Below are 25,687 nucleotides of genomic sequence, written 5' to 3' on the forward strand. Positions count from 1 at the left end.
CCACTATCTTTTGCCCATACTGACAGCCTATTTAAATTGTCCTGCAAGCTCTCCACATCATTTGATTAACTATTACTGTACCTAATTTCACATCATCATCAGCAAACAGCTGAATATTTCCTTTCAGGTTATTTCCTATATCATTTATGTACAAATTAAACAGCAACCATCAATTCAGCACTGAACCATGCATCTCACCATTAGTCATCTGTTTTCTCCTTGATTCTGTCACTCCATATACCACTTTTAGATATATGTTCCAGAAGCCACCCTCTCATCTACTTAATCAGTGTCATATCCATCTCCATTTGTTCTAATTTGTGTAACAGAGTTCCACATGATATTCTGTCAAATGCCCTTTGCAAAATCCAGTAGAATCTTTGTGTAGAAATTTCCTTTATCCAACTCCATTATAAAAAGTTAGTAAATTATTAAGGCATGACCTACCCTTCACATTTTTGCTGGTTCCCTTGAAGGATGAGAAAAGTATGAATGGCAATCAGAGTCATGATCAGGGAAACAGAAGTAGTCAGATCCGAGAGAGAGAGAGAGAGAGAGGTGGTATAGCAGCTAGAATAGAGAATGTTAGTGCTAGTAGAATAGCCTCAAAGACACATGGAATGTTATGTTTTTATGCAAATATAAGGAATATTCTAAATAAGAGAGCTGAGTTTGTTGCATTAATTGAATCAGTATGCCCAAATATAATTGGTATAAGTGAAACTTGATTGTTTGAGGATGAAGTGATGTCAGGAATAGAAATGAAGGATATGCAATTTTCTGGAAGGATAGGAAGGTGAAAAGAGGAGGGAGGTGGTAGTGCTGTTAATGAATGCAGAGGAACTGTGTCCACAAAGTGTGGAAAATGATAGTATATGAGCAGATTTTGAATCTGTATGGTGTGAAGTAGAAATTAACAGGCTAGTATATTTGATAGGATGTTGTTATAGACCAGGGGATGTAGAGAATACTGATTGTGACATGTTTCAGCAAATTGGTTGGGCATGTAAAAAGAAGATGATCCTGATGGGTGACTTTAATTACAGGAATTTAGAATGGGAGGAGGAGATAGTATATGGAAACAGGGAGCATGAGTTTGAATTTCTGAGAGATAAATATTTTAAGCAGCATGTGGCTGAAGCGACTAGAGGCTTCGGTGTTTTGGATTTGGTGACAACTTTACAAGATGTAGTTGTTAATGAGCTATTGATACTGTTGCCAGTTGGTGAGAGTGATCATGAGATACTTTTTTGGGAAATGGTAAAACAAGTAAAGATTACTGGCAAAAACAGATATGTTGTATGTGGAAGTATAAGGCGGATGATTATGGGAAGCTCTGTAGTCAATTAGCATCAGTAGATCAGGTAGATGAGCTGAGCAGAAAAGATGTTGACAGTGATTAGAAATTCATAAGGCAGTATCTGAAACAAGATGTATAACTGCATACCAAAGGTTAAGAAAAAGTAAATAGTAGGAGTTTTTATTTATCCATATGGGGTTTCCCCCCTTATCCTCTCCCATCCCTTAGGACAGGTTGAGCCTCCCCCCCCCAAAAAAAAAGTTTGGAAGATTCTCATTTTATGTAACCATTGAAAATAGTTTTAATAATATTAGTTATTAATACATTAATTTTTAGCATGCAGCAAGTTTTTAATTGTAAACCGATTGTTGTATGTACCTTGTATTCCGTTTCTTTGATTTGCTTGTTTCTATGCATTGAGATGTACTGTTATTTTCAGTATGAAATACCTGTACTTTAATTTCATTAAAGTTAATTACTGTGATTATCATGTAATTTTGTTGCTTAAAAGTTCCTCATGTTATGGACGAGAATCGAACACAGGTCTTTCCGACCAAAGGGCTTAGTCTATACCGACTGAGCTACAGAGGCTCTTAATAGTAGGAGTGAAATGGATGAACAGTGAAATCAAGCAAGCTATCTTGGCAAAGAAAAAGTCATGGAGATGGTACAAGACAGTTGGTGATATCAGATCCATGAAGAGTATAAAATGCAGGCTAGGAAGGTGACAAGCATGGTAAAGAAAGAAAAGGTGCAATATGAGAGGAGATTGGCTGGTCAGGCCAAGGTTAATTCCAGAGAATTCTTCTGCTATATGGCAAGCAAGAGGAAGAAAAATTACGTTAGGTTGACACTGGTGGATAGTCATGGCAGCACAGTGACTGTTGCAAAGGATGTAGTGGAATTATTGAATGAGCACTTTATCAGCATGTACCATACTGATATAAATGATGCTGTGCGATGTACAGCATTATTGGAAGGAAGGCAAGTGTTACGAGAATTGGAAGTAAAAGAATCAGATGTCTATCAGGTGTTGATTAGATTAGATGTTAATAAGGCTGTGGGACTGGATGACATATTGCCATGTATTCTTAAGGAATGTGCACAACATTTAGCTATGCCCTTGACCTAGTTACGTAATGAAAGTCTTGCAGTGGGTAAGGTTCCTAAGGAGCAGAAAGAATGCAAAATAGCACCACTCCACATGCATGGATCTTGGACAGACATTTCCAGTTATAGAGCAGTTTGTATAACTGCAGTTATAGTCAAGGTATTGGAGAGATTGGTTAGGAATAGAATACAAGATTAGGTTGATGGACATAGTATTCTTTATGGTGGTTGGCAGGATATGTGAAGGGTAGATCTTCTTCTTATTATTATTACATAACACCTCCAGGGAGTTCAAAGACTCATCAAGAGAGGGCACCTACTCTACAACTTTCCGTCTTCACCACTCCACCAACTACTTTCATCATCTACACCAATGCCATCTACTTCCAACCACCATCCCTAGTATTTTCACACACAATCACAAACATCCATGCCTACGGCAGGATTCGAACCCACAGCCTTTTGGCTGGAGAGCAGATGTGCTAACCTCTCAGCCAACCACCAAACCAGTAAGATCTTGTTTTAGCAAGATCTATTCTTCATTTTACTTGCATTTTATGACAAGGTGACAAGTATGTTAGATAAGGGAGAATCATATACAGTGATATTCTTGGACTTTGCAAAAGCATTTGATAGACTACCACAAGTTGGTGTACAAGCTACAGACAACAGGATAGATAATATATTGGTTAGATGGATTAGAATTGGCATTCTGAATGATACCAGCAAGTTTCAAAAAAAGGATGATAATCAGTGGCATGCCCAGGGTTCTGTTCTTGGGCCTCTGCTGTTTAACTTTTTTGTAAATGATATATCATGTGGATTGACTGGAGATCTTCAATTATTTGCTGATGATGCATAGTTAGGGAGAATTGTAAGTAGCACCACTGATATTAATTCCCTTCAAGAAGATTTGAATAGACTTTTAACTTGGACAAAGGAGTGAAGTTGTAGTTTTAATATTAATAAGTGCAAGGTGTTGCATTTTGAAGTGCAGAAATATAAGGCCATGCACTACATTGATGGTGCTGTACTGCAGGAAATAGATGAGATTTGAGATTTAGAAGTGATTGTTGACTGAAGTTTAGAAGACTTATTGCAAGCATTGCAAAGACTGCATATCATAATGCCACTGTGATATGAAGAACTCTGACATGTAGGGATAAGGAGGTGGTTGTACCACTTTATAAAGCACTGATCAGACTACACTTGGAGCATTGGTCATAATTGGTTTTCAAATGTGATGTTGAAACATTGGAGAAGGTCCAGAGAAGAGTAAGACAATATCAGGACTCTGTAATGCTGACTATGGAGAGATAGAGGAGATATGGATTGCAAACGTATCATATTTGGTACATGTGATCTGCTCTGGAATTATTCAAATTCCTTACTGTTGTTCTTTGTCGCATTGATAATGTCTCATGATATGCAAGACAAAATATTTGTAAAATAATATAATTTTCTACTGTGGCACATGTGTGATTGTATAATGATTAAACTACTCTGTTTGTTTAAATATACATTTATTTATATTCATTAGATAAAGTGAACCTACAAAATGAATCTTACAACTTTGTGAGGCCTGTTGATAGTATTGTAGTAATATTATTGAATATTTCATTTTATATATATAACATTTTTTTTCTTCTGTTTTACTCTAGACATACATCAGTGTGTTCAAAAATCTTCAATATACCAACCTAGCTACACTCATCATGTCTGCAATTTCTCTCTTTATGCTTGCACTTGTGAAAGAACAGATCAATGCCAGGTTTAGCAACCATTTAAAAATGCCTATACCTATTGATCTAATAGTGGTAAGTTTCTTCAGAAACCTAAAAACCTAGAGACAGTTTTAAAATGTTATGGTTTAATATAAGAATAAAAAAGTTATTAAATAACTTGAATTAAAATGTTCAATACAACAGAACGCATTTTTTTGCCATTTTATTGCTCAGGTCATTTAGTAAGAAATTCTAGTCTGAATGCTTATTAATATCTATATAAATTAGTTATTCCTATATATTTAGTTTATAGTTATTTCTTATGTATGTTTTTTTTTTCCCCTTAGACATAGGGAGATAGGATATTTATCTTGGAAATAATGACACTGCAATGATAGAAAATTCAGATTAATGAATAAAAAGAGGCCAGTCATTAAGGATTTATTTATAATTTAGACACATGAAGTAGAAAGGAGCAAGATAGCATCTGTGAACAAAAAAAACAAAAAAAAAAACAAACAATGATGATCACGAGTTTTTATTGATTACAAGAGTGTTATTAGTTATATCAGTAAATTGTTCATTATGGTGCTGATACAAAATACAACAATGGTGGGTGGTTTCAGTATGCAGGATTTTGTTCACTGCAGAATCTGCAAAAAGTATACACTTATAGAACCTTTAGAAACTAGTAAGTGTGCATGTCAGAAGTGTTTTGAGAGTTAGTGCTAGACATGCAGGAAGAGTAAGAAGAATAATAGTGGAGAATATTTATTATTATTACTATTTATATAGGCATTGCATGGAGTCAAATGACTCATTGTGGGAGATCTGTACTATCCATTAACACACTATCTATCATATATCTCCTTGAACTTATTTACTGTTAGGTGCTCACAACTACCTCTAGCAATTCATTCCACTCATTCACCAATCTCCAAGTAAAGAACCTAGTCCACACATCCTTACCAACCACACTCTTAGAAAACTTCCAAGTGTGACTGCTTCTTTTTCCCCCCTCTACTCCCATGTATTGAAAAATTTATTTTATTTCAATCTTATCGAATCAGTCCTGATATGAATCCTTTTTTTTTTCATATCTCTTCTGCCTGTCAGCTAAACTCTGCAACCCACACCTTCAATCTATCCTCATAGGGAGCATGCCACACACCAGTTACCAGCTTAGTTACTCATCTCTGAATCCTCTCCACCACCTCCTGATCCCCAAGAAAAGCAGGTGACCAAATCTGTGCATGGTAGTCAACATGTGGCCAAATCATAGCTTTATAAAGAGGAATAATAACTTCCTATCTTTACTACATGCTCTATAACATCTAAGTAATCCTCTGAGCTGTTTTACCTATTATTGCAATATATTCTCTGAATTTCAAATCTCTATCCACCATCACCTCCTCCCCCCAGATCCCTAGCCTCATCAATTTCCTGTAAACTAGTGCCATCAATATGATACAAAGTATATACCGTATTTGGCAGCATATAAGACACACTTTTTTCTTTGAAAATAGGTCTGAAAAACAGGGTGCATCTTATACACTGATATTCAGTTTTTTATTACTTTAATTTCTGGAAATTTTCTCTGTTCTGCCCTGGCAGGCTGTTGAAGAAGCTTGCCCTGCTAGTATGGGATCAGTTTCGTTCTCACAGAACAGAAGATGTTAAAAATAAACTCAAGGAATTGAAAAACTCAGCTGTAATTCTAGGAGGTCTAACTAGTCAGCTTCAACCTTTAGATGTCTGTATTAATAAACCATTTAAAGGATTTATGAAGGAGAAGTGGAACAGCTGGATGCAGTCTTCAGATTTTGAGGTTACGCCATCAGGAAGAAGGAAGAGGCCTAGCATTTTGCAAGTTTGTGAGTGGGTCAAAACTTCATGGGATACTGTGAAAACTGAGTCAGTGGTTAAATTATTTAAGAAGTGTGGCATTAGTAATGCGCTGGATGGTACAGAGGACAATTTGTTGTATGAGGACTCGGATTCAGATTTAGAAGAGGTTTCAAGTGTCTCTTCATTTAGCTCTGGAGATGAATTTCTGGGGTTTGACGAAGAAGATTAAAAGGTGGGTACTCTTTTCTAGTTAGATTAGGTATTTGTTGAAAGTAGACCTACTTATTACTTTATATTTGAAATACTGTAAATTCATTATAATATTCAGTGATAAAGTTTTTTCCTAATGTTTTTTCTTATTATCTGGCAAATACAGTAATCTTTTTTTCTAATCATTACCTTACATTTTACAACAATAATTTGAAAACCATTGTCCTTTGCCCACACTGCCAATTTATTTAAACCATCCTGTAAGATATCTACATCACCTTCATCAACTATTGGCTTACCCTAGTTTTGCATCATCAGTGAACAACTGAATATCCCCTCCTGAAATCTTTAACCATATCATTAATGTACAAATTAAAGAGTGGTAGTAATGGTACGGAGCCCTAGAGCACTCCACTAGTCTCCCTCATTCACCTTGATTCCACTCCACTATACACCACCCTCTGTTGTCTATCAGCCACCCCCATCCATGTCACTAGCTTCATATCTATTCCGATTTACTCCAACATTCTGTCAAAGTCCAGCAGTATCATGGTGTAGCCATTTCCTTTATCTAATTCTGTTGTCACTTATTATAAAATGTGAATTATTGAGGCAGGACCTACCTTTTACAAAGTTATGCTGTCTCCTACACAGTGCCATATTCTTACACATCCATTTCTGAATTTTACTTTTGTTAAAAGTAAAATTTTCCAATACTTAACCACCACTCCAGAGATACTGATTAGTCTGTAATTTGTTACTTCAAAAAACTCGATGTTGAATGATGAAAGGTGAGAAATTGTAGATGTGAATGCCATTGAGGTTTTTGTTCACAACTAATTCTGGCAATGCATTCCACTTGATCTCTACTCTCCATGCAAAAAATCTAGTCTACACACCCTGACTAACCACACTCTAACACAACCTCCATGAATGACCCCTAGTTGTCTCTTTTGTCATATACTGAAACATTTCTTTTGCATCAATGTTTCTAAATCTCTTTTAGTATCTTATGTTTCTATCATGCTATTAAATCATTTAAGGAATTTACAACATATACTGGAATATTAATTAAAATACAATTTAATAAATACTTCCTATATTTCGGCAATGTCACATTGCCATCTTCATTGGAACATACAAATATGGCACGTACAAGCAGGCACTACAAAAAGCAAATGAGGCAGAAGATAAGAAATTACTTTTGTTCCTAAAGTCCTAATGGTGCCTCCTAGCAGGCTATATTGGATTGCCTTGGCTGTTGAGCTGATGTTTTCATGATGTAAGTCTCCCAAATTTGAAGCAGTCTCATGCACCCATTGTTGAGATTTGGAACGTTTTTTAGAGCTAAGGCTGATTCTATGAATAATCTTTCATACTTGAACTTGCTGCAGTGTATTACTTTGGCTTTTTTCCAACGTATTCTGTGGCAGGTATCTAGAGCATGGTCTGCAAGACCAGAGTGGCTATACTGGTGAAACCGGATGTAGTCCTTGTGTTCTAAAATCCTGATATTCGCTATCCTGCCTGTTTGGCCAAAGTAGGACAATTTACAGCTGCAAGGGACCTGGTATACCCCAGGTAGGTCTAAGGGAAGTGGTTGGTCTTTGGTAGAGTGGATAAGGGATGCCAACTTTTTATATGGTCTGTAACAAGAAGTCGGGTCATATTTTTTAAGGATTTTGGTTATTTTTTCAGAGGTGCCTCAGATGTAGGGAATGGTGATAGATTTAGTGTAATCTTTATGAGGGGGAGGGTTGTGGTTTACTGGTTTTAATATTTTTTGAATTTTTTGGGGGTTGTAGCCATTGGCTAAGAAAGTATTAAGGATGTGATTTAGTTCAGTGGTTAGGGCATTGTCATCTGAACAGATTAATTTTACCCTGTTGTATAGCGTTTTAATAACCCCATGTTGCTGTGGGGGAGGGGGGATTGTTGATGAATGCATCTGCCTGTATGGGTGGGTTTTCTATAAACAGAGAAAACCAAGGATCCATCAGGTTGGCGAGTAATTAGAGTGTCTAGGAAAGGGAGGCTGTTGTTTTCCTCTTTTTCCAGGGTGAACAGGATTCTGGGGGTGTTGGTTGTTTGAAGTATTTATTAAATTGTCTTTTAATTAATATTCCAGTATACGTTGTAAATTCCTTAAATAATTTAATAGTCATGCGTTGCCAACGTATAAGCCTTTCTACAAGAATGTTTCTACCATGTCCCTGCTTTTTCATCTATAAACTAATCTTTTTAACCCATACACCTTCAACCTATCTTTATAGGGAGCCTTCCACACACCTGTCACTATCACAGTGACTTATCTCTGAATCTACTCTGCCACTCCTCGATCCCCAAGAAACCAAGGTGATTAAATCTGTGCAGAGTAGCCAAGATGTGTCCAAATCATAGGGAAGTTATTATTCCTCTTTATAAGGCTATCTTTATTTGTTGCATGTGTTTCAGCATCTGAGTAATCCTTCGAGTTATTTTACCAACTTTTGCAGTATGCTTTCTGAACTACAAATCTCTGTCCATCATTATTTCCAAGTCCTTAACCCTCGTCAATCTCCTTTAGTTAAGTAGCATCAATGTGATGCACAGCATGTAACCTTTTCAACCCGAACAGCATAACCTTATATTGCAACATTAAATTGACAATCATTTTCCTTTTCTCACAATGCCAATTTATTTAAATCATTCTGCAGGATATCTATATCAGTTTCGTCAACTATTGCCCTACCCAGTTTTGCATCACATGATGCAAAATTGGGTAGGGCAATAGTTGAATATTCCATCGTAAATCTTTCTCTATATTATTGATATACAGATGAGAGTAGTCTCCCTACTGCAAAATCCTGGGGTATTTCACTAGTCACCCTCATTCTTCTAGATTTCATTCCACCATATACCACTCTCTCTGGTGTCTTTCAGCCACCCCATCCCATCCATACTACTACCTTCATATCTATTCCCATTTGCTCCAACTTTTGTAATAGTTTTCAATGTGGTATTCTGTCCAATACCTTTTGAAAAGTGTCCAGCAGTATCATGGTATAGCTATTTCCTTTATCCAATTCTGCTGTCACTTTATTATAAAATGTGAATAAATTACAAGATGGGACCTATCCTTTATAAAGCCATGCTGCCCACTATAGAGTTTCTCATCCCTATCCACCCACTGTTGCATTTTACTTTAAGCAACTTTTCCAACACTTTAACAACTACTCCTTAGATATTAATTGGTCTGTATTTAGCTACTTCTATCTTGGAGACTATTTTACCCTCTTTCCACTCCTTTGGGACCAAAGGATTAGATGGTAATTATAGAGAGAGAGAGGAGTGCATTTATTTTGGCAGGTGCAGATGATCTGGAGGGTGGCTAATATATGAGAAGATATTACAGTTGCTGATATAAGTGGATGAAGAGTCAGAAAGAAAGATTATAAGCTGGATGCCAAGTATGATAGATGCAAGCTGAGAATGAGGATCATGAATGCAAATAAATTGATGGGTTAGGTTAGGAAATAGAGAGAAAGAAAGAGAGAGAGAGAGAGTGTCATTGATGAAAGGACTATATAAGATGTTTAGTATGCATTTGAATGGATTTGGAGTCAGGTGTCTTCAGAAAGTATTATTCAATGAGAGATTGGAAGTGCATAGTCAGAGAAAGTACAGTGTTTAGGGGAGGGGTGAGTGGAATGCATGTGAGTGAGTGGGAAAATAATTGCATGATGCTGAGTGTAATTCCTCAGGTTCTGAACTTCATCAAATTCCTGCCAAATACCCTCAAGGGGTGTACAGGATATGATAGTACTACATGAAAAAAATTACATCATTACTAACTTCCTATCTACAATTTTCCTCCAAATCAGTCTGTTACTTGTCAAGACTCCAACATTATAGGATCTTATATTTCTATTGTCTAAGGCACTTTGTACCGTATCAATCCACCTATATCTTAGTCTTCCTCTGGGTCGTTTTGCTGCCAACCTGGCAGAGAACACTTGTTTTGCTAATCTTTCCTCTCCCATTCTATTTAAGTGACCATACCACCTGAGATTAGCTCTGCTAACGCATTCCTGGATGCTGACAATGTCAAGTTCTTTCCTAATATCCTCATTTTTAATATGATATTGCCATTGATGCCATCTGTTCACGCCTCTAATCTTTCTCAGGACTCTCATATCTGCGGTCTCTAGTCTTTGGTCAAGTGTTTTACTTTTGACCCAGCTCTCAGATCCATAAGTTAAAACTGGTTTGAACACTGTCTTGTATACAGCTAATTTAGTGTTCCGACTAATTTCTTTTTTATTCCATATGAATAAATTCATATGGAATAAAAAAGATTGACTTCCCACCATACCAGCTTTGCTGATTCTGTTATCTATTTCTATATTTAATTTACCATCTTCAGTAAAAATCGTGCCTAAGTAGCTGAAATGTTTTACTTGTTCCACAGGTTCTCCATTCACAACACAGTTGACATTTTCAATGATTCTGCCTATTTTCATTGTCTTTGTCTTTTTATTGCTGACCTTCATACCATATCTATTACAACAGCTATTCAATTTAGTCAGAGAATCTTGCAGACTTGTAGCGGATTTATTTAGAAGTATAACATCATCCGCATAAAGCAAAGAGCTGACATTAACATCTCCAATTTTGATATCAGGTTTAATACCACATTCCTTCATAATGTGATCCATATAGATAATGAATAACAGAGGGGATAATGTACATCCTTGTCTCACACCAGATTTAACATTAAACCATCTTCCTGTACTTCCTTCAATTCTAACTGCTGACTTACAACTCAAATAAAGACTACGTATTGCTTGATATAATGCCCCATTGACACCATATAACTGCAGCGTATTGAATAGCTTCTCTCTTGGCACCTTATCATATGCCTTTTTCCAAATCGACAAAACTTAAATACAGATCTTTGTTGTATTCCCATGCTTTCTCGACTATTTGTCGTAAAGTGAAGATCTGATCCTGACAGCCTCTATTTGGCCTGAATCCAGCTTGTTCTTCACCAAGCTTTTCTTCCACAATTCTTCTCAACCGTTTCTCAAGTATACTTGCATAGATCTTGCCAGGAACACTCAGTAGGGAAATACCTCTGTAATTCTCACATTCAGTTTTATTTCCCTTTTTATATATGGGTACTATGAGAGCTCTACTCCAATCATCAGGAATTCGTCCCTCTGTCCAGGCTTTCTGAATTATGCAGTGCAGCCACTGTAAGACTTATACCACCATACTTCAGCAATTCTGGTCAAATATCATCTACTCCTGCTGCCTTTCCACATATCAAGCCTTTGATGGCTTTTTCTACTTCAAGTATGAGTATGTATTCCTAAATGCATGCCTGGTCAGTGTTTTTTACCACTGTGCTGTCATCACTGCTTGTTTCATTTAGCAGTTTTTCAAAGTAATTACTCCATACTTCAAGGATATCTTTTTCTCTCATTTTCATGTCACCTTTATCATCTCTAACTCCTTTTACAGCACTCTTTCCTCCATTCCTAAGCTTCTTCAACAACCTCCAGAGTATTTTCCCACCTTCTTGATATTTATTTTCTATATTCTTTCCAAAGTCCTCCCATGACTTTTCTTTAGCTAGTTTTACACAGTGTTTAGCATTCTTGCATTTGTCTCTGTATTCTCTAAGAGCACAAGCTGACTTATTTGACAGGAACTTTTGATATGCTTTCTTCTTTTCCTTCACTGCCTCTTTAACTTCCTGTGTCCACCAGGGAGTTCTGATTTTTTTATCCTTGCAGACAACCTCACCACATGCCTCTCTGGCAGATCAATCAATGTTTTCTTCAGAGTTTGCCACTGAATCTCCAAGGTTTGATTACTGTTCTCAGACTCTTTCATTTTTTCTTCAATAATCTTTGTGTATTTTAGTCTACAGTTCACATCTGAGAGCTGCTCAACTTTCGAGTGAGATAATTAACAGAAGATGCGAGAGAAGTTTTTAAGATGAAGGAGTCTGCAATTTATGCTAATGCCAAAAGTATTTGGGCTAAGGAGAAAGAGTCTTGGTTATTGGTTAGTTCAACTGGGCCAATAGTTCTAGACATTAGTGAGACTTGGTTAAATGAAGACGATACAGAGATAGAATGCAAGTGGGTATAGTATTTTCAGACAGGATAGAGGGAACAGGATGGGAGAAGGAGTTCTGCTAATGATAGTAGAAGAACTGCAGCCAAAAAGAGTAGGAATACCTCAGGAGGGAATTATGTTCTGAAGCTATCTAATGTGAGATGGAGGCCCACAAGCCTATAGCAGTAACCAACTGAAATATGTAGTTGGTTACTGCTTGTGTGTGGGGGGTGGTAAAAGAGGGAGAATGTAGATGGCATCCATTGGCAAATTAGCAAGAGTGTGGGATGAGTAATTATTACGATGGGACGTCACCTGTGGGAACACTGATTGGAAAGAGAATAGTCACAGGGAGGGAAGGAAATGGAATTTATACAGCCTAAGAGATAATTAACTAAGAAAACATGTAATAGAGGGTACTCAAGGTTTTAGAGAGTTCGATCTAGTGATAGCATCAGAAAACTTAGGAGTAACCAAGGCATTTGCAAGTGATCACTTTATCTAAGGTAGCTCAGCTTGGGGAAGCAATGATGTGGTCTTGACCTGGAAGATAGCCAGTTATAAAGAATTTTCGGTTAAGAACATGTATATGTGGGCTTAAACAGTCATTGTGCCAGAAAGAAGTCTAGTTAGGAAAGGGTCATGCATAAGAATTTAGAGAGAAAAGATTGTATGCATGGAAAAAGATCAAGGAGGATGCTTGAAGAAAGCAGTATCAGCCTGTATATCCAGAGGCAGGAGGATAAATCGGGTAAGAGTTACATGAATGAATAGCATCATTAAACTGGGATTGTAGAAAAAGAAATGTTATGAAGTGTATATATTATATATAGTATACAATTATTATATCAAAATAAAGAACTAAATTTGGAATTGTCAATTGCACAGATCCAAAATAATCTCTCTCAACATTTACACAACATTTATAATCTGTACACAACATTTACATCTGCCATACAGGTTTTTGAAGGCATGGTGGAAGTCCTGAACGGGAACCTCCTTCAGTATCTGGTTCATACGGCATTAGTTGTCTTCAATGTTGCTGAAGCACTCCCCTTTCAAGGGAAATTTCACCTTTGGGAAGAGTAAAAAGTCTGCAGCAGCCAAATCTGATGAATGGGAGGGGGGGGTGAGATGTTCAATCAACTTCAAAGCCAGTAACTGCTTTCACAGGCAGCACACAGTGCTTGGGTGCATTGTTGTGCAACAGAAACCAGTTGTTGTTGTTGTGGAAGAGTTCTTTCCTGACACATTGCATGCATGTGTACAGATGTTGCATTATTCCTAAATAATACTGATCATTCACTATGGCACCCTCAGGAACAAATTTGTGGTGAATAATTCCAGTAGTGTCAAAAAAAAAAAAACATTGTCTTGACATGTGATTTTTGCAACCTGATTTTCTTCTGCCAGGGAAATGATGTTCCATGCTCTGGTGTTTCACTTCAGGATCAGCTGAAAACACCAACTTTCATCACTGGTGACAATTCTTTGCAACACATCACAATTTTGATCAACTGCATGGATGAAATTTTGACAACAAGCAAACTGTACTCTCTCTGTTCGTGTGTCAACATGTCTGGCACAAACCTCAAACAAATCTTCTTGTGTAGATCTCTTTCTAAGATTAATCTGGCCATTTCCTTACTGACACCAAGCGGTACGGCGAGTAGCAGTTATTTGCCTGTCATTGGCAACAATTACCATAGCTTTCAACAGATTTTCATTTGTCTGTCCAGAAACTGGCCATCCACAGCATGGTTCATCCTCCAGGGACTCTCTCCCTTTTTTAAACATTGAAAACTAGTGGAACACCTGTGCATGGCTCAGACAGTCATGACTATAAAGTTTTTTTAGATCTTGGTACACTTTTGTATCAGTTTTTCCTAATTTACAGTAAAATTTTATCACAGCCCTTTACTCCCTGATGCAACTTCTGATATGCTTCACTCACACACTTTTACTTTAATGGTTGCCACACGAAAGCTGCTGCATCATCTGACTAGAAAGTTGCACCTGTGATTACAATGCACTATAGCAGTCAAAACTATAAACATGTTTGTTACTTTTATTCAAAGGCTGTCCTATAAACAATCAATCTCATTACTTAATGGGCAGACTGTGTGGTACTTCTTTTGTCAGTTCTCAAGCAGCATTTATTTCTTTATCACTTAACTCCTCATTTCATGCTATAGTCCCAAGCTATTCTCCTAAGCGTTTCACAATCACCAGCCTTGTACTTCCAGATATATCCTCTCCTCACAGAAGTCTTCATGTGGCTAGCCACAACCCAGATGAACACTTCATGATCAATCTCACCAATTGGAAGAAAGTCAACACCCCACTGACAATTACATCCTCTAATAAAATGATCAGATCTAAAACTATTGATCCTCTCATTCTCTCCTTTGCATACTGCCTGAGATAGCTGTCTCTCAAAAACTCAAGAAATTCATTTTCTTATTTCCAGATGCTATCTCTTCATTCCAATCTATACCACCATAATTAAAATCATCCATAATAATCACCCTTACATTGTTGTCTAACTCAGGTTGCTTATACATTTCTTCATCACCACTCTTCACATTCCCTGGCCTACATCAACATTCAACTAAATATCTCTTCCTGTCACCCTCCACCTCACACCACACTGCCTCAAAACCATTGCTACTATTTCCATCTTTCATGTCTACTTTATGTGGACATAAGATGGACACTGTACTTTTCCATTCTATTCCTGTTAGGATATCATCTTCATTCAGCTGTTTTCAGGGATAGATTAAGCCAGTTGGGGGCCCCTGGCAATAAAATTTACTGGGTCCCTAAAAATATTTCTACATTTGGAAAAGCGGATGGCATATCTCTTGCAGCCTGGTATACTTGTGAATATTAAATTTGTCTTTATCTTCTTTTAAAAATTGTAGAATTTGTTCCAATTCATCATCAAAATGCATAATGTCTATATTGTTCCTATAGATCTCTTTCAATTTTTCCACATAACTTGGGGCTTTGGGTCTGATACTCGCTTGATCCGCCTCTGGCAGTGTTTCACTTATTCCACCGATTTTGGGGTTGAACGAATTTAATCAGTGAAACCGCTTAATCTTGCTTATTTCTGATACTCCTAACATTTGTAAATAAACATGGCCGTACACTTTTTTGTCTATAACCAGTCCTACCCAAGCCACTTATTGGTTGTGATTTCCCAACCACACCTACTCTTGCCCAATCACCTGTATCACCACTAACCACATATACCTCAACTCAGCCTCAACTGCCCAACTGACATTCTGATCTATTCTATTTCTATGCTGATCATCCCCATACATTCACCACTACTTCCAACTTCCACTCTCCCTATGTCATGTCTCCATGTCCATCCCGGCCTCCCTTGTTTTCCTGTTTCTCTTTCATTCCCATTCTCTCTTCATTTCTCACACTACTATTTCCATTGCCAAGCACTTCAGTCTCTTCTATATCACTCTCCTGATCTTTCACTTCATCTCTTACTTCTGATTTATTGCTTGCATCACACTCTGCACTTCCATCTAGCAACAGTTTCTCCAGTTTACTCACTCCGAAGCCATTCAAATACAATCCATCTTATGTCTGTATAATTCCATTCTTCCCTCACATGCCATACATCCACAGACTGCACTCTGCTCTCACACAGCTCTGCTAGCATACCATTCATGATTTTGGCTTTATCGACTTAAATCATTTGTTCCCACAACCATCACTAATTCTCTTGTTTCCTCCTCATGTTCAAAACAAGAAATATCTTGCTCATTCTCCCTCCTGGATAGCAGACCTTATGAACTCTCTCATTAACCAATCTATTAATAACAGAATCTCCATACATTGCCATTCTCAAATCATTCATTACCTCTTTTTATTTTCCTTTTTTCTTTCATTCTATTATTTTGCATGTCTAATATCACTTTCATATTCCTTTTTCATTTTGAATAACTTTCTTCAAATCTTGCATTCCGGCAATTTTACCTTTGTTGCTACCATAGTCCTTCTACCTCTCGTTCTGCTGCACCTTACTTCTGTTTCCTCATTCATACTTCTTTTTGCTTCCATATCACTTACTTTTTCTTCTTCATTCTTACATTCTTTCATCCTCTGTCTCATTAGATTTCATTCTGTTTCTTTCATTTAGGCTAACTTTCATGCTTTCAGTCTGTTTTGAATTCATTAACTCGTAGTCTAATAAGTCTTTTGAAATTCTAAAATTTACAGGACATACTGCAAAAATTGTGAGGATATCACAAAGGATTATGGCAGTGATGCAGAGGAAAATGACTTGTAGAAGTTAGGTGGCTATTATTCCCTTTATCAGGCTGCATATCTTATATTCCTTTGTGTAGATTTGGTCACCTGTTTTTTAAGAAAATGTGCATGTATTGGAAATTATCTAGAGATGATGGATTATTGTAGTTTCTAATCTCTGGAATAATGAGTATGAACAAAAATTGAGGAAATGCAGTTGTGCTTTGTGGAAGAGGAGGAGGAGAGGGGAATATAATTGGTACAAATTGGTAAGAGAAAAGTATTAGATTAATATGGAAGCCATTTTACACCTACACTTACTGCACCTAAGAGTGCAGTAAGTGTAGAAAACATTGAATGAATTTAAGGCAATGTTTGATGAGCTATATGGGCAACTCTGTGACCGCCTGTAACGAGTCTCTTAATTACATGGGGGGTGTGATGATGATGATAATTTGTAGTAATACTGATAACCATTTCTTGCTCTTTGGCTGGTTTAATTTCATCAATACTATCTGGTTGTTTAATTTGATGATTCATATGTGAGTAACATATAACTGTTAAGAGATTGTTCCTTTTTGTGTAATTAGAAAAATTTAATAAACAGAAAAGGTAGTTTTTTTTTAATAATCTTGTATTCTGTTCACTTGAATAACTTTATAGGAAAGAGAAGGCTAATAAGTGTTTCATGTTTGATAATTTCTTCATTATGTTATGATATTTCTCAGTGTTTCTAGATGTGTATGTAACTTTCAGTAGTATATTGTCTGTGTTTCCAACAGTGAACTATCAAAAAATGTTATTTAGTTTAAAAATAAAACAAATAAAAAAGCAGAGTGATTATTGCCTATTATTATTACTAACAACTGATACTCATTTTATAATTTTATTTGCTCTTTATTCCCAAGGGATTACTAATTAAATTTTGAATGAAATCAAAAGTATCATCTGTTTCTGCAATTGTTTTCATTAAAATTGCTGTCTGGCAAATGAAAATGATCACTGTTTGTGTTGTGGTTAAAGTGCTGCAAAGGCAGGTGAGAATCAGGATCCAGAATTGGGTTGACAACAAAGGTATTATTCTTGATGGACAGCATGGATTTGCCAAAGGGAGGTTATATTTTAGTAATCTACTTACTTATTATAATAAGGTGACAGCAGCACTGATGTCAGAGATGGATACACAGTAGTATACTTAGAATTTGCAAAGGCTTTTGATAGATTAAGCATGAGAAGTTGATGGTCAAACTATAACAGATTAGGTTGGATATTAGACTAGTGTATTGGACTGGAGATTGGCTGTCTGATAGCTATCAAAAAGTTGTGTATGGGAGGGGGGAAAGCAATATCCCAGAACAGGAAAGTCACTAGTGGTGTGATTCAGGGGTCTGTTTTAGTGCCATTGTTGCTGTTTAACCTGTATGTTAATGATATTGAGTAAGATTTAATTGTAGATGATGCAAAGTTGGGATGAACTATGAGGAGTAGAACAGATGTGGCCTTACAAGAAGACTAAAATAAACTAAGTGAATGGGCACAGGAGTGAGGACACCAGTTCAATGTTGCAAAATATAAGGTTTTAAAATTTGGAAAACAAAGATGGGATGTAGAATTTACTTTTCATGGGGATATATTGTTGGAGGTGGAGGAAATAAGAGGTCTTGGGGTGATGTTTATTCTTTTTTATGTTGAGCCCATACATGAGGGATCGGGTGATTAACATATAGTACTGTATATGGATAGTGGGTTAGGAAAGGACAAACTTGTTTACATTTGATTTAAAATACTGTATATTGTATTCTTGGGTTTCAAGTGGTAAGGTGGATAAGGATCTGAAATTTAGAGGACATATTGCCGGATGTGAGGACAACAACGAATTCTAGCAATGATGCTGAGGACACCGACTTGTAAAAGTAAGGAGATTCTGGGTCCATTGTATAAGGCTCTGATTAAGCTACATGTGGACTGCTATGAACAGATTTAGTCATTTGGTTTTCAAAAGGATGAAGAGATGTCGGAGAGGGTCCAGAGGCAATTGAACAAAATATTTCTGATCTCTGGAATGCTGAATATGAAGAAGGGTTGAGATGATGCAAATTGCAGAGCTGAATAGGAGAAAGCGGGGTGATAAGTTGGCAAGGGATTGTTATAGGATTAAAGTTGAAGAGGTTTTTCATAAAATAGTGAGAGATATGGATGTGTGTGTGTGGGGGGGGGGGAACAAGAGGTCACCTCTGGAAGCTGTATAAAGAGGGTGTGAGCATGGGAGTGACAAGCAGCTTTTTTGCATTTAGAGTTGTGAATGATTGGAATGAGAATTTGAATTTGTTTAAGGCACAGTATGATGAGTTGTGTGCATGACAAAAGGAATTTCCTAGATGAGTCTGTGACTTCTTGGACTTGTGTCCCCTCCAATTATGCTACCTCAGCTAATTATATCTCAGTAGGGTATAAATTCCATTTCCTTCCCTGCCTGTGACCATTCATCCTCTCAATCCATGTTTCCCCACAGTTCAAATTCCCCAAAGCAATTACTTGACCTATCATGATGATAATTTGTTAATGCATGTCATCTACATTCTCTCTTATATCCTCTGGATTATATTAGCAACCAATTACATTTTTCATCCTGTTGTCCTCCTCATGCCAGATAGCTTCAAGTGAACTGCCCTCTGAATCCCTGTCCCCCCCCCCCCGATATACTTCATTTTTTTTTTTTTTACTTCAATTCCTCTGCTATTATTAGCAAAACCCTCTTCCTATCCTGTTTCTTCCTGTTTCCTTCTTAGACTTTGGCTGACCTCTATTCTCAGTCAACCTTGGACATAGGACATTCTGTTTTGTCTCTACAAGCCTTCTTAGATGATGCTGTTTTCGTCCCTGACAGACTCTCTTAGAACTAAAGTCATACTTCTTAGATAAGCAGTGTACGTGATTTTTGCTTCTGAATAAACACCCTGGATATCTCACTTTTGAGGAACCATCATCTCTGCTGTTTTCAAAATCGTGGCTCCAGCCAGATGGGCATCCATAATATGCCCTTTGAATCTGCAAAAATCTTTGTTTTTCCCATTGTGATCTACACTGTTGATGATTACCGGCCAGCTGCAATCTTAAATGGTTGCCCAGAATATGTGGTGACACACGTGTATTGTGACACATGTGGCAAGTATTTTGAATATATATTGGGTTGTTACAAATGAAATGGCTGTTGAATGACTGTCAGGTTTCTGACAGTCATTCAACAGCCATTTGAACAGCGCTGAGGTATATGCAAATTTTTTGTCACGTGACAGCGTCACACGTGGGTGATGCAATTGTAGTATTTGTTTCGTTCAATGAGCATTAAACATTGAATACTACTGACATTGAGTCAATCATGGAACCCAGTCAATTAAGGTTGCTATACCTTTACGAGTTCAAATTGGGAAATTCTGCAGCGGCTGCAGTAAAAAACATCGATAAAGCATTCAGTGGAGGAACAACTAATGAGAGATCCACTCGCTGTTGGTTTGCAAAATTTCACTCAGGAGATTTGAGGCTACAAAACGAACCCTGTGGCCATTGTCCTTCCTCCATTGATTCAAACGAATTAAAGGATTTAATCAAATCAGATCCACAACAAACTGTACGACAGATCGCCCAGACACTAAATGTACACTTCTCAACTGTTTCATGGCACTTGGCAATAATAGGAAAAGTAAGGGAGCTCAACAAGTGGGTGCTTCACGAACTCACTGATGAAAACAAAGCACAGTGTTTGAAAGTGTGCTCTTATCTCTTAAGAAGTAAAGAAGAAAGGTTCCTGCAATGAATTGTGACTGTGGATGAGAAGTGGATATTCTACGACAATCGTACATGTTCGTCTCAGTGATTGGGAGTGAAAGACGCTCCAGGAAGGACTCCAAAGGCCTTTTGGAGTCCTTCCTGGAGGAAGGACAAAGGCCTTTTGCATCTACATGGTTACTGTATGGTGGTCTTCTGCCGGTGTTATTCACTACTCATTCCTTCCACGAGGTGAAACGATAAATGCAGCTCGATATTGTACAGATATGCGGCAAATGTATGACAAATTGTGCCTTAAGTAACCAGCACTTGTGAATAGACATGGAGTCCTATTGCTTCAGGATAACACCCAACCACATACAGCAGTGTCAACCATACAGCAAATCAACAATTTGGGATACGAAATTGTGCCTCATCCTCCATACTCTCCTGACGTTTCCCCAACAGATTACCATTTTTTCAGGCACTTGAGCCATTTTCTGTCCAAGAAATGCTTTGCCAATGACGCATCAATTTATCAGGCAGTGGAGGACTTCATCACTTCCAGAGACACTGATTTTTACAAATGTGGTATAAATGACCTTGCCACACATTGGCAACAATGCATTGATGCTGCTGGAGATTACTTTGATTAAACAGGTATTCTTCTTCTTTTTATTCTATTCTATTTCAACCGTCCTTAGAATCGGCCATTTCATTTGCAACAACCCAATATGTTACATAAGTGATATTTACATGTATCTGCATAAAGATTTCTAATTCAGTAGTCAGTATGTGCACATTGACAGAAATTATTTCCTTATGAAATATTTTTTGGTGTAATGCTGAAGAAACCTTACAAAGAAAGCTGTGATTTCTAACTTCCAGCAGATAGCTATTAACTTTCTCACAACTATAATTATTATCTTAGTTGTGAGAAAGTTAATAGATATCTGCTGGAAGTTAGAAATCACAGCTTTCTTTGTAAGGGTTCTTCAGCATTACAAAAAAAAAAAAAAAAAAAAAAAATTAAGTCATCTTCATGGAGTCAAGAGACTCATAGTGGGATGTCCTACTTTTGCATCTACAGCTTATCATACCTTGACTTAAATACATTCACTGCCCTTGCACGCACCATACTCTCAAACAGTGCATTCCAATCACTCTCCATGCAAAAAAAAAAAAAAAAAAAAAAAAATCTCCACCTCATCCCCTTGCTCACCCACCTTATACAGCTTCCAGGGATGGTTTCTCATTTCCCCCCCCCTTGTCTCTAGATATTCTATGAAAAATCTCATCCATTCTAATCTGGTAATTACTCTTACCAACTTACATGTCTCGATCATATCTCCCCTCTTCCTTCTATCCACTAGCTTCTGTAATTTGGATTCTATCAATCTGTCCTCATATTTCATATTCTAGAGACCAGAAATCAACTTAGTCAATTATCTCTGGACCCACTCCATCATCTCATTATCCTTTTGAAAACCTAACGACCAAATCTGTGCACAATAATCCATATGTCACCTGAACGAAGTCTTGTACAATGAAATCAAAACATCCTTCTACTTCTCCGCATCATTCCCATAATCCATTGTGCTGTCCTCACAATTTTAGCAAATTGTCCACAAAATTTCAAGTCCCTATCCACCCCAATCCCCAAATCCTTCATCTCTTCTACCTCCTCCAAAATATCCTCACTAATCCCATCTTTGCTTCCTAAATTTTAAAACTTTACACTTTGAAACATTAAACTGATATCCCCACACGTTCATCCATTCAGACAGTCTATTTAGGTCCTCTTGCAAAGCTGCAACATCTACTCTACTTTTCATAACTCTCTCCAAATTTTCATTATCCGCAAAAACTGCACATCACCATTTAAGGCTTTTATAATGTCATTTACATACAAATTATACAACAATGGTCCCAAAACAGATCCCTGGGGCATGCCACTAGTGAATTTCCTCTTCTGGGATATCATTTTCCCATACACAACCTGTTGATACTTATCAGACAACCAATCTCCAATCCAACACACTAATCTATCCTATCCCATCTGTTCCAATTTAACTACTAGTTTATCATGTGGTAATCTATCAAAAGCCTTTGTAAAATATAAATATACTACTGTATATGCATCTACCTTGTCCAATGTATTCATCACCTTGTTATAATAAGTAGGCAGACTGCTAAAACATGATCTTCTTGTAGCAACTCCATGCTGTCCATTAACGAGAATTCTATTGCACCCAGTTCTGAATCCTTGTCCTCACTAGCTTCTCCAACACCTTATCACAACTCTGGAGCAGATTGGAATTTAATTTGAAGCCTTGGTCTTATCACCTCCTTTATGAAGTGGAACAATTTTGCCATATTTCTATTCCTTTAGGACCTGGGCTAAACTAAGACTCATGTTAAAAATATATGTTAAAGCTGTTGTTAACTGCCTGGACCATTCCATGAATATATGCAGTGATATACCATCAAGTCCCATGACCTTCTTGACATCAAGTTTACTCAATTCCTCATATACCTCCTGCTCATTCACCATCGATGGTTTCTTCCCCCATTCTCACTGCTCTCAAGTTCTTCATTATGTTACAATCACTAAGTCTTGTGATTATAACATAAACTTTTCATGTAGTATTGTGATGGTACCCTGAACACCTTTGAGGTGTTCAGGGTACCATCACAATACTACATGAAAAGTTTATGTTACTATTAACTTCTTGTTGACAGTTTTCTTCCAAATTAGTCTGTTATCTGACAGAATTCTAATACTGCCAGAGGAATGGAATTTGAAAGGATGGAATGCTTTAATGAACTGCTCATTTAACACCTGTACTATATCCTTAACACCTGTACTATATCCATAACACCTGTACTATATCCTCCTCAGTGCTTGTTGTTTATTTTTACAGTATTGATGACAACACAGAATGATAAGAAAATAATATTTATTAACTTATTTGCTGATATTTCGCTGGCATTATATCCAGCATCTTCAGAGTACAAAAACAGTTTGTCACAGTACACAAAACAATAACAATTTGGTAAAACAGTGGGACTAGTTAAAAAAAATTGTAATGGACAACGCAAGGAACTAAAGTCCTAATTAGGAACCATCTATGTTGGAAAAAGAGAGAAAACCAATATTAATTAGATCTTAAAATGACCGTCTCCCAGATTTTTGGTAAATGTATACAGCCATACATGTTAAGGTTTGGAGTATATTTTAAAGCTTCTATTGATTCCAAAAACAGTCTCTCTGACGTATAACGACTTCTGCGTAGTACTTTTGTTTTCTTCCAATTGATCTTGTGTGAAGTGGTATCCAAGTCAGGTCCACTAGACCTGACTTGCCATAACGATAGTGCCAGATATATTTTTTATGTTAACCAAAGATGTCAACAGTTCTTCCTGTCTGTCCATAGTAAGCCCGGTCACAAGAACAGGGCACTTCATAAACTCCTGGATGTGAAAAAGAAGAGAGTTTGTCCTTAGGTGAATGGATGAAAGTTGCCAATTTGATATGCGGTGCGTACCAGATATTTATTGAGCACTCTAGCCATCTTTTCAGATGTGCCTTGAATGTATGGGATGGTAATAGTTTTGCTGCAGTCTTGTGTGGTAGGCAAAGGAGGAGATATCTGGGGAGCATTTAGTATTTTTTCTATCCTATGGAGATTATAGCTATTGGCTAAGAAGGTGTGACTTAAGTGAGTGAGTTCAGCAGTAATAGCATTGTCATTGGAACAAATAGCTCTAGCTTTCTGAGTTAGTGTTTTTAGGATACCATACTGTTGAGCTGGATAATGGTGTGACTGTTTGTGCAAATATCTTTCTGTATGTGTGAGTTTTCTATAAACAGGAAAAGATATGGAACCATCTGGAAGCCATGTGATTAATGTAACCAGGAAGAGTAGACAGTCATTAACTTCCTGTTTCATTGTGAAGTGAATTTTAGGGTATTGGCTATTTAAATGCACTATAAACACATGCAATGTGTCTGGACCATGTGGCCAAATAGTAAACACATCATCAACATTAGCATAACCAAACCACTAGTTTGAGAGTGACTGTATACATAGCTAGCTTTTCCAAGTGTTTAGCTAAAGAGGGAGAAAGGGGGGGGGGAGCCCATTGCAGTCCTATCTAGTTGTTTCTATATATTTTCCTTTTCCATGTAAAACAACCTGCATGTACTGTAATGCTGTAATGAGTCTCTGGAGGTGCCCATATAATAATAATGATAAGTGGTAGCAGTAGTAGATAATGGCAAATTGTACATAATTATGTCTTTTAAACTAAACTAACATATGTGATTAAGACAATTTATAGAAGATAAAAAGTTCCTTCATAATTTAGTTTTCTCCTTCTCCTGAAAAACTGTATAAAATTGAGCTACCTCCTTTTTTTTTTTTGCGCTGATATCTTCAACTGTTAGTAGTTGTCCAGTATTAATTCCTTTTTCTAGGAATTAGAAAATATCAGATCTATGTAAATCTCAAAAGCCTATAGATTATAATTTGGATGGTATACATTTTATTTATTTTCTTTCTTTTTCTTTTTTAGGTAATTCTTGCCACTGTAGCTTCCTATTTTGGAGGTTTCAATGAGAAATATGGAATGAGAATTATGGGCAAAATTCCAACAGGGTAGGTGGTAAATACATGAAAACAAGCTGTAACTATTCAATTTAAATATAACGAATTTATTATTATTTATTATTTTGTCACCAGGTCATTTTCATGAAGTACGGTGCCTCATTGCAGATGGCATATTCAAGCTTAAATAACTGCCTCTCATACCTCTTCTTAAAATCTGTTACTATCATCCACTGACTCTTCACTAGAAAAACTGCCCTTTCTGTAACTTGCTAGCAATAAAGTTACTGAACTTTTAATAATGTATTATTTGTGAGATTGCCTGTTATCATTTTAAATATTTTCTCTTTCTAACCTATAATCATGGTTTAACTTATGCCTTTATCATATTTTCTAATTTTTTTACAATTTACCAAACCATGTAAAATACTAATTATCATAGTCAGCATTTTGCACCACTGATATCCTAATTACTAACAGAAATACATAATGCAATATTACTAGTTTCCCTTTCAACAGTTTTTTTTTTTCAAATGAATCTTTTATTTTTCAGATCTTACATTTCAGCCTTTTAAATCAGTCCACCTAAATTTCAGCCTTACTTTGGATTGTTTTCCTACTTCTGGATTAATCCACCAAGAAAGAAGGATGAAGTGTAAGGAATTAAAAAAAAAACATAAGGGTACAGGGGGGAGGGAGATATTATGATATGGTGACATTATTAAAGGTGTGTGTGT

The 25,687-nt window shown here is 36.8% G+C and overlaps 1 protein-coding gene across 2 annotated transcripts in view; it reads left to right on the forward strand.

The window, feature by feature from the left end:
• LOC150109242 (prestin-like) overlaps nt 1-25,687 on the forward strand; it is a 276,267-nt gene that overhangs the window by 142,655 nt on the left and 107,925 nt on the right. For both annotated transcript variants that reach the window (XM_090406632.1, XM_090406638.1), the window contains exons 7-8: nt 4,072-4,227; nt 24,919-25,001. In XM_090406632.1, coding sequence (XP_090262758.1) covers nt 4,072-4,227; nt 24,919-25,001 — 239 coding nt within the window. The remainder of the gene's footprint in view (nt 1-4,071; nt 4,228-24,918; nt 25,002-25,687) is intronic.

Source organism: Typopeltis vanoorti, chromosome 2 (assembly GCF_054136105.1).
Source record: "Typopeltis vanoorti isolate ZY-2024b chromosome 2, IOZ_Tvanoo_1.0, whole genome shotgun sequence".
Taxonomy (NCBI): domain Eukaryota; kingdom Metazoa; phylum Arthropoda; class Arachnida; order Uropygi; family Thelyphonidae; genus Typopeltis; species Typopeltis vanoorti.